We start from the raw sequence: 9837 nt of genomic DNA on the forward strand, positions 1-9837 counted from the left end.
GTGCTGCCCCAGTAGTATACAGACCCCTGTGTGCTCCCCAGTTATATATAGACCACCTGTGTGCCTCACAAGTAGCATATAGACCCCCTGTATGTTCCCCCAGTAGTATATAGCCCCCCTGCGTGCTCCCCCACTTGGATATAGACCTCCTGTGTGCTCTCCAAGTTGTATATAGACCCCATTCTGCTGCCCCAAGTAGTATATAGACCCCCTGTGTGCTGCCCCCAGTAGTATATAGACCCCTCTGTGGAGCCCCAGTAGTCTATAGCCCCCCTGTGTGCTTCCCCTGTTATATAGCCCCCCTGTGTGCTCCCCCCATTTAGATAGACCCCCGATGTGCTCTCCCTTAGTTAAACAGACCCCTGTGTGCTCCCCCTCCCATATAGTATATAACACAATAAAACAAACACTTATACTCACCTGGGTCCGGGCGTCTCCTCTTCTCTTCACTCTTGTGGCCGCAGGAAGGATTTTCCCTGCGATCACAAGAGGCCCCACTCCCCTTGTCCTGGCGCCGATGCTCCAGTGATTTCACTGGAGCGCCGGCACCACAAGGACAAAGCGACCACTTGTGACTGCAGGGAAAACCCTTCCTGCAGCCACAAGAGTGACTGACAGGAAGGGAGCCAATGCCCCCCGCCCTGTCAGTGCTGCTGCATGTAACTATGAGCGCTCATTATGAGTGCTCATAGTTACAGTTCAGGGGGCAGCAGCCCTGTCCAGCGGTCTTGAGCACAAGAGCGGGGCGTGGGGGCCCCCCTGGATGTTGGGGACCCCAAGCGATCGCTTGGGGTGCTTGGTGCCAAAGACCGCCACTGGCGGGCATCTATAAATGGGAATATACAGGGGGCATCTATAAGGGGGATAATATAAGGGGCAATATACAGGGGGCATCTATAAGGGGGATAATATAGGAGGGCCATCTATAAGGGAGATAATACATGGGGGCGATCTATAAGGGGGAATATGTAGGGGGGCCATCTATAAGGGGGATAATACAGGGGGGCATCTATAAGGGGGATAATATGGGGGGGCATCTATAAGGGGGATAATACGGGGGGCATCTATAAGAGGGATAATACCGGGGGCATCTATAAGGGGGATAATACAAGGCGCATCTATAGGGGAGATAATACAGGGGGACATCTATATGTGGGATAATACAGGGGGGACATCTATAAGGGGGAATACACAGAGGAGTCATCTATAAGGGGGATAATACAGGGGGCATCTATAAGGGGGATAACACAGGGGGGCACCTATAAGGGGCATAGTACAAGAGAGCATCTATAAAGGGGATCACATTGAGTCAGCCTACACACTAAATATGGGCAGAAAGGGGCCAATACAGATGTGATGTTTGTACAGAGATTAGGATGGTGAGCAGTGAGGAGCCTAATATGTCTGTCTGGCAGATTCTGTGGATTTGTGGCTCAGAGAAGTTCTTATAATGGCCCTGGGCAGATGGAGAAGAAAATGAAAACGACTCTGATTAGCGCCCTGTGAGTCACTTGATATAACTGCACTGAGTGTATATGGTGTACAGACCCTGTGTAGAGCTGCGTCCACCTCTATATTACTGTATGAGGTGATAGTGATCTTTGTACAGTGGATTATTCAGTAGCATTACTCAGTATGTGGTGGTGGTAATATTAGTTTCTTGTGATCCGGTACTGTGTTTTATTTATCTTAGTATATAGGATTTGGTCAGGAATATGGTGGTGATGGTAGTGGTGATGGTGTGGCGGTAATATATTATGAATCCAGGAAAGGAGTGGCTCAGCATGTCGTGTCTCACTGGTTCTATATTGGTGAGCCCCAGGGATCATTTCCTCTGGTTGGCCCCAGGTACCCCAGTCTTACATTGCCTGGTGCAGATGCATACACAAAGATGTCTGCTGCCAGCTTGGGTGCAGTACCAAGCCTTGCTCGCGAGGGAACAGAGAGAAAGTAAATCTACATTCACATGTCAGTAGTGCTGTCCACAATGTGAACCTGTAGTTGTCCGTAATGCACAGACCTATTCATAGATGATTAGTGATCCATGCGCCATTGGATCACGGCCCTGTAACATTTAGGGACGTGTAAACATGTGTTCATTCAAAGCCATTCAAATTAACAGGTCCATAGTCTGCAATTGCAGTAAGATTTAATGGACACGTGAATGAGGCCTAGGTGTGATTTATTTGGCTGAAGGGGGCTATGTCTACCTACTGGGGAGCATATACCTACAGGAGGGCAACTACATTCTGGGGGCAGCTACCTACTGGTGGGCACCTGGCTACCTACAGGAGGAAAAGTTATAGAGCCTAAGATGAATGTCCAATAGATTCTGTGGATACGAGTCATGGGTGGGAGAAGTTGTCATGGTGGTCTTGTTCAAATGTATAAGTAAAGGAAAGTGAATGACTACAGTCAGACGTCACCTGTGAGTTATTGTATAGAACTGGATGTAATCACTTATGAGGTCTGCTATAAAGTTGGTCTTGGTATACTGGTTTTTGTTCAATAACAGTATGGTGGCAATATGTATGGTAACATTTATGTGTGGTGTTATAGAGTAGTTGTATGACTATTATTTAGAGGTATGCTGTATTATCACACATATACTTTTTTTATATAGTTACGTTGTCTTGGAGATTTGGGGAGGGGGTCGCCATATGCCTTAAATACCTTGTGTAAATTGAATTACAAATTAAACACATAATAAAAGCCTTGATTTTAGGATCTTTCTTCTTCATCTTTTGTGTTTATATGTGTGCTGTACATATTGGACAAGATGGTGAACTTTTTCATATTTTTTATCTTACAATTTCAGGCGACCAAGATTTTTCCAAATGTCACACAATGTATGGTGAATTTACACATTTTTAATGCACTGATTCATTGTGAGGTCTGAATTCCACCTATTGAGAGGTGTTGCACAAAAAGTTCAAGTTAAAAAATTTTAGGGAATTTAATAAATGTAATTAAACACTCACTACACATTTAGGCTATATTCCTACTACAGGAACATAGTGGGGAAAGGTGGTGTCTCCTAACATTGACAGCAGCAAATAATCATCATGATTAGAGATGAGCGAACCTCCAGCATGCTCGAGTTGATCCGAACCCGAACTTTCGGCATTTGATTAGCGGGGGCTGCTAAACTTGGATAAAGCCCTAAGGCTATGTGGAAAACATGGATATAGTCATTGGCTGTGTCCATGTTTTCCAGACAACCTTAGAGCTTTATCCAAGTTCAGCAGCCCCAGCTAATCAAATGCCGAACGTTCGTGTTCGTATCGACTCGAACCCGAACCCGGTTCGCTCATCTCTAATCATGATCATTATTTGCATCCATCAATATTATGAGATGGATGCCTTTCCCCTCTGTGTTCCCATAGTGCGAACATAGCCTTATACTGAAGCCATAACTATCCTTATAACTCATGTATCCGGCTAGTAGTGATAGGTTTGTAAATCAACCTCAATGTGTGTTTTGGGTGTACATTCATCTACCTCTTTTCATTTCTATGTAAAAAATTACTCTAACAGTACTTCTTTATTTGAACTTTATAATAGCTATGGGGCTATTATACATGTATGTAGTTTACTGCTGTAGTAAATAGCACTTTATGCAGCTGACAGAAAGCAATATATATGAGAATTATACCCCACATTATATATTGGTACTAGTACTGAAAGAAATTATATTACATTCAAAATAGAAAAAGCATCTTCTGTCTCTTTAAAAAAAACTGTATGATAACTGTGTTTTTCTGGCATGTACAAGTCTTTAGCATGACATGCAGTTTTCCATCAAAGTGTGTTCATCAGAGTACAGAGGCGTTCACACTCTCAAATAAATTATCAGCTAGACACATTAAAATGGTATCACCAACACCAAGCAAGGCGTATGTGATCTCGTATTTCCAGGTTTTTTGGGTGGGGGTGACCTTATGTGCACCTCTATAGTCAAAAGGTTCCAAGAACATCAGGTTTTATTGTACAATTAATATTTATTCACCAATTTACTAATGTACTAAGACCATGTCTTATGGTCATAGATATGTTATGTATGGTATATGTGTGATTCTCCCCATAAATTACATACACATTCCAACCACACATATACTTGTAAGGAGTAGGTGCAAAACACAGCAATTTGTGCAAATCTAATATACAGTATAGAATGTGTGAAGTATGAATCAAAATTACGATAACGATAGCAACGGTCTGCTGGCTGATGCTCCGTATAATAGGAGCGGTGGCAGCAGACCGTCGTTCTCTTCTATGGGCCATGGGGAGAGCCCTGCGTTCTTCCTCCCCCCTTGATGTCTGTGCATGTATTAGCAGAGACCACAAGCGGGGAACAAGGAGCAAGCGGGCTCTGACCTGACAGCTTGGCGCTTGCTTGCTCCTAATATTGTGCAAGGTAATAGTACCCTAAGCGTGTGTTCACACAAGGTGGATGTGCTGGGGATTTTCTGCAGCAGATTCACCTGTGGAAAATTGGCAGTGTATTACATTAGCAGCAAAATGTAGACATCTCATCCTCACCCTGTATAAAAAAAAATGTCCCTTCCTCTCTGCACAACTATAATAAACAGTAAGTATTATTATGGAAGTCTAGGGGACTTCAAGTATCTAGAATTGCCAGACTTCCCATAGACTTTCATTATAATTCCATAGGCCACTCATTATCCCTGAATAAACATTATCCCTGAATAAACATTGCGTTCTGCTTAGTGCTTTTGCCTCTTTATTCTTGTGATCGGTGGGGGTCTCAGCACCAGGACCCCAACTGATACCAACTTCTAACACGTCACTATGACATATCTGAAGTTACAATGATAATTACAGTTTAAGGCTATGTACACATTACGTGAACATCCGGCCGTTCCGTGACCCCGGCCGGGTCACGGAACAGCGGGTCCCAGCCCGGATGATCTATCCGCCCGGGAAGCTCTGATGCGGGCCGCTCGCTTCACTGTGTGAACTGACTCACTGAGTTCCGGACGCAAATAATGGACCTGTCAGTTTTTTGCAGCGCCTCATGGGATCTGGCCGGAACGTATATGATGTGTGCACGCTCCGCCCAGATCCCATTGAAACTGAGGCTGTGTCCACACCGCAAATCTACGGCCATGGTTCTGCGGCGAGAACTACGGCCGTAGATTTACGTAGTGTGAACATAGCCTAAGGCTATGTTCCCACTACCTAAGAGACCGGCCGTTCCGTGACCCCGGCCGGATCACGGAACGGCCGGTCTCTGGCCGGATCATCTTGGCCGGTACTTAAGTACCGGCCGGATGATCTTTCGGCCGCGGAGCTCTGATGCGGGCGCATCAACGCGTGCCCGCATCAGAGCTTCCCATAGCCCACAGCGAAGCAAGTTATTTGCGGGGCCACACAGATCCCGGCCGGAGCGTATACGATGTGTGCATTGAAGATAAGCTATGTTCCACACCACAAAACTACGGCCGTAGTTCTGCGGCGAGAACTACGGCCGTAGTTTTACGTAGTGTGAACATAGCCTAATGTTGCAAATACTGCCACAAAACTGTGAATGTAAGTACAGGTAGATACAATGTTAGCATAGTGGTACCATGTACCGTGACCAAAAACTTTTTCCATACTTCCCTCTAGTAGCTTTTAATACTAGACAGAATACTTATAGGTATTCACAAGGTAAAATTATATTTTGCCAATAGTTAAATACATTTACACGGGTAGAACTTTTTGTTTTGTGGCTTCAGCTTCCAGAAATTGCTAGTTTTTTGAGAAAATAAGTATATGTGCTCAAATCATAGAGCCTGATGTCTCCTAGGGGACTTGTCATGTCAGGAGAGGTGCCACTGTTTGTAGGCTTAGTTCACACTGCATTTTGTGTTTATATTTTACTGTTTTCATTTCATTATTTTTATTATTTTTTTTATATTTTATTATATTCATTTTATTATTTTTATTTTTACGCAAGTGTAGTTGAATATTCTATTGTGTACAACAACACAAAAGGGGAACCTAGTCTTCTAGATTTTGCACTGCGGTCCAAGAGCTTTAAGTTACTCCTTGGCACACAATAAAGCTATGCACATAGACCTATAGCAGGAAAGAACAGAAAACAGTGCTCTATGTGCTGGATCAATAATTGTTATAACAAAGCAAGTCAATGGTGGAGGTAAACAGAGTCCCCTCCCGCCTGCTAAAGTTGTGCAACATAGTCTGGTAGGCACAATGTGTGCCACCATACACAGTAGTTTCTTAGCATAAGGCTATGTTCACACTGCGTAAAATAACGGCCGTTATTTTCAACGGCCGTTATTTTGAGGCCAAAACAACGGCCATAGAATTACTATCGTACGGGCTAGTCGTGAAACTACAGCTGTTGTTTAATTTTGATTCCTAGCATGATTATAAACGGGATGAAACAGGTCATTTACTTTAAATACTGCGCCCAGCCTGAGAAACCACTCAGAATTTTTTTTACAACGGCCGTTATTTTACGTAGTGTGAAAACTACGTAAAATAACAGCTGTTGTCCGCGCCGCAAAACTGCGGCCGTTGTTTTGAGGTTTCCTAGAATGACTGCAATGCAACGTAACTACGGCCGTTGAGTTCACACTACGTATCAGATACCGACCGTTGTGTATACGGCCACGTGAAAAATGAACATGTCAATTATTTCTGGCCGGTAATACTGCAACAACGGCCGTGGATTTCAATGTGGACGCGAAAGTAAAACTTATATCTGCCGAATTTAACTTGATTTTGATGTAAAAAAAATTCTGAGTGGTTTCTCGGGCTGGGCGCAGTATTTAAAGTAAATAACCTGTTTCATCCTGTTTATAATCATGCTAGGAATCAAAATTAAACAACGTCTGTAGTTTCACGACTAGCCCGTACGTTCGTAATTCTACGGCCGTTGTTTTGGCCTCAAAATAACGGCCGTTAAAAACAACGGCCGTTATTTTACGTAGTGTGAACATAGCCTAAAACTGTATTCCTCCCTAGAAGCAGTAACATTTCAGGGATGCTGTGTAACAGAGCATGCTTAGGACCAGGCACATAGATATCTATAGGTATTAAATTCTGAACCATGAACATAGGCTTATACAGTATAATATAAAATAGTGCAGTGAGCCAGGGAGTGAAGTGCTTAACCATGAACTTCTCCTGACTCGGTGGGGGTCAGGGATGCCAACTGGAAAAAAAAAAGTGCACCTCAATAATCTTTTTGAGTCTGTTAGTATTTTAGCAGGACATTGTGATAGTATGTATTTATATTTCACAGCTCACAGTAAATGCTAAAATGAAGTCTTATCAGCATATTGAGCTATAGACTTTTATACATTATTGTTGTGTGTAGTATGATTTCCCAATTCGTCTAGGATTTTTTTATTAAGCTGTCCTGACAAAAGAAAAATTCAGGGGGGGGGGGGGGTTGGGGGGGCTGAAAATGAAGACCCTGACTAATCCAAACTTTTGACACCTCTCTGCGGCACAAAGGTATAAATAAATATTCAGCATTTTATGAGATTATAACACTTAAGACAAAAGTCTACATGTTCCCTGTGCGGATGTTTTTCTCATTTGATCCTGTTAGATGAATTATAGACATTAATAATACTGAAAAAAAACAAGGTGATACAGATACTGACGGCAAAGGGGCACAGATGGATATGTTTGTGTAATTTATGTCTATGATAATTATTCCTTAGTTATATGCCTTGATTTTTATTATTTGGAGGTCAAATAACTATTAATGTTGCTGTATATATGCTATAAACATGCTGAAAAAGAAGTTGACTCTAAATGTTCAGTCCTTGCAGCAGCTTCCCTGGAGGTTTTTTGCTGTAGAGAGGTTATATAAACTCCTTATATGCAGTAATATTCTCTGTTATCTTGTATTGCTAACTCCTGGAAGAATGGAGTTTTGTATGAACCTTGTTTTTATTTTATATAGATATAGTGCAGAATATACAAGTTCAAAAATGGAATAAGTGGTATGTGTAATTAAATTAAACAGCACATAAGCAGCTAAAATAGCAAAAACAAGTAGCTATGTATCTTGTTCTGTATACACATGTGTATTTGTTATTGTGGAATATATAATTTAATCGTCCTGTTTATTCAAAACCATAAAAAAATTATTTCAATATTATAGATTTGAGTTATCATGTGGGTTGGGCCAGATACGACTATAGAGGAGGAGGCTGAGCAGATAAGTGTGATTTATGGCAGCCAATAGCTGGAAGGTAGAGGCGAGGGATGGACTGTGTCAATCCTATTTAAAGTCAGGGACTGAGTGAGCAAAAGCACCAGGTTTTTTTTCCACAAGTTGAGCAGTTCAGCACAGAAACCCAAAGACTTCACCATGGTCCGCTTGACAGAACACGAGATCAAGTGCATCAATGCCATATGGAGCAAGGTAGACTGCAAACAGATTGGAGGAGACGCTCTTGCCAGGTAAATGAGAGCCATAAGAAATGCACATCAATGTATATGTCTATATACACTCCATTCTTACTGACTGCCTTTAACTCTTGTGCTCTGTTTCTCCAAAGGCTTCTCATCGTTTACCCCTGGACTCAAAGATACTTCAGCACCTTTGGCAACCTTGCATCTGCTGATGCCATCTGCCACAATGCCAAGGTCATAGCTCATGGTGAAAAGGTACTGCGCTCCATTGGAGAGGCTCTGAAACACCTGGACAATCTGAAGGGGCACTATGCCAAGCTGAGCCAGTACCACTCTGAGAAACTGCATGTGGATCCCGCCAACTTTGTGGTAATAATTGAATACCTTTATTTTCTACACTGTATATAATGAACAGATCTATCTATCTATCTATCTATCTATCTATCTATCTATCTATCTATCTATCTATAATCTATCTATCATCTATCTATCTATCTATCTATCTATCTACAGTATCTATCTATGTTGTTTGACTCACTTTACTTAATAACAATAGTAAGTTTATGTATAAAATAGATGAATTCCATATAACTGATCAACAATCTTTTTAAGGGGACCACCCAAAACTACATAAAGTATGGTCCTCTCATAGAACCTGGCCAGTACACATACATAATGTAAGGGAAAGCTGGCACATAGAGTCAGGTCTATATAAAGGGGTGGTGTTCTTAAAGAGTTGTTGTTTTTAGAATGGTTTCACTGTAAATGCTGTGTATTTCACTGTAGTACTGTGTATGACACCTGGCATTTGTCTTTTTCAGCGTTTTGGAGGTGTGGTGGTTATCGTCATGGCTCATCACTTCCATGAAGAATTCACCCCTGAAGTACAGGCTGCCTTTGAGAAGGCATTTTGCGGTGTGGCCTATGCTCTTGGCAAGGGCTACCACTGAGTCGCCATTACTACCACTTCAAAGGAGTCTCAAGCTACACGTTTACCACCAGGCCCTACATCAACCAGCAAGCTTGCCTATGTTGTTTTCAGTATTTAAAATGTAGCCACTGAAATTAGCTCCAAATAAAATCCATATTGTTCCCCTACTCTGTGACTGTGATCTGTTTGCTTATATAAACGTAACGTCTTACATTACAATCTATATACTGTAAGTGGTTTAAAACAAATTGTGTCAGTTACAAAAAAGGTTTAATATAATGTGATATAAAGGGTATACATGCAACATATCCGATGAATACAGATGAACTGTTTAAAGGGTTAATCTAATAAACAAGCCATACTGTGTGGCTGCCTCCACAATCTGCTAACACATCAGTGCACACACCAGGTTATCTATCTCTCTCCACCAGTAACAGGCTCTTGGCTATGCTACAGCAAGTACATGTGTATATAGACCAGCTTCTATGTGGGCTATGGGAGGG

General features: G+C 42.1%; 1 protein-coding gene across 1 annotated transcript; it reads left to right on the top strand.

The window, feature by feature from the left end:
* Window positions 1–8286: 8286 nt before the first annotated feature.
* On the top strand, window positions 8287–9501 carry LOC138802201 (hemoglobin subunit beta-2). The gene is made up of 3 exons (XM_069985390.1): window positions 8287–8451; window positions 8550–8772; window positions 9225–9501. Exons 1-3 carry the CDS (start codon window positions 8360–8362, stop codon window positions 9351–9353), a joined length of 444 nt encoding a protein of 147 aa, XP_069841491.1. The 5' UTR covers window positions 8287–8359; the 3' UTR covers window positions 9354–9501.
* The last annotated feature ends 336 nt before the right edge of the window (window positions 9502–9837 follow it).

The sequence above is a fragment of the Dendropsophus ebraccatus genome, chromosome 9, assembly GCF_027789765.1.
Source record: "Dendropsophus ebraccatus isolate aDenEbr1 chromosome 9, aDenEbr1.pat, whole genome shotgun sequence".
Classification (NCBI taxonomy): Eukaryota; Metazoa; Chordata; class Amphibia; order Anura; family Hylidae; genus Dendropsophus; species Dendropsophus ebraccatus.

Coding starts and splice junctions, on each gene's coding strand:
- LOC138802201 (XM_069985390.1), top strand. CDS start 8,360: ATGGTCCGCTTGACAGAACACGAGATCAAGTGCATCAATGCCATATGG. Junction 8,452..8,549: donor GGAGGAGACGCTCTTGCCAG/GTAAATGAGAGC, acceptor GTTTCTCCAAAG/GCTTCTCATCGTTTACCCCT. Junction 8,773..9,224: donor TGGATCCCGCCAACTTTGTG/GTAATAATTGAA, acceptor TGTCTTTTTCAG/CGTTTTGGAGGTGTGGTGGT.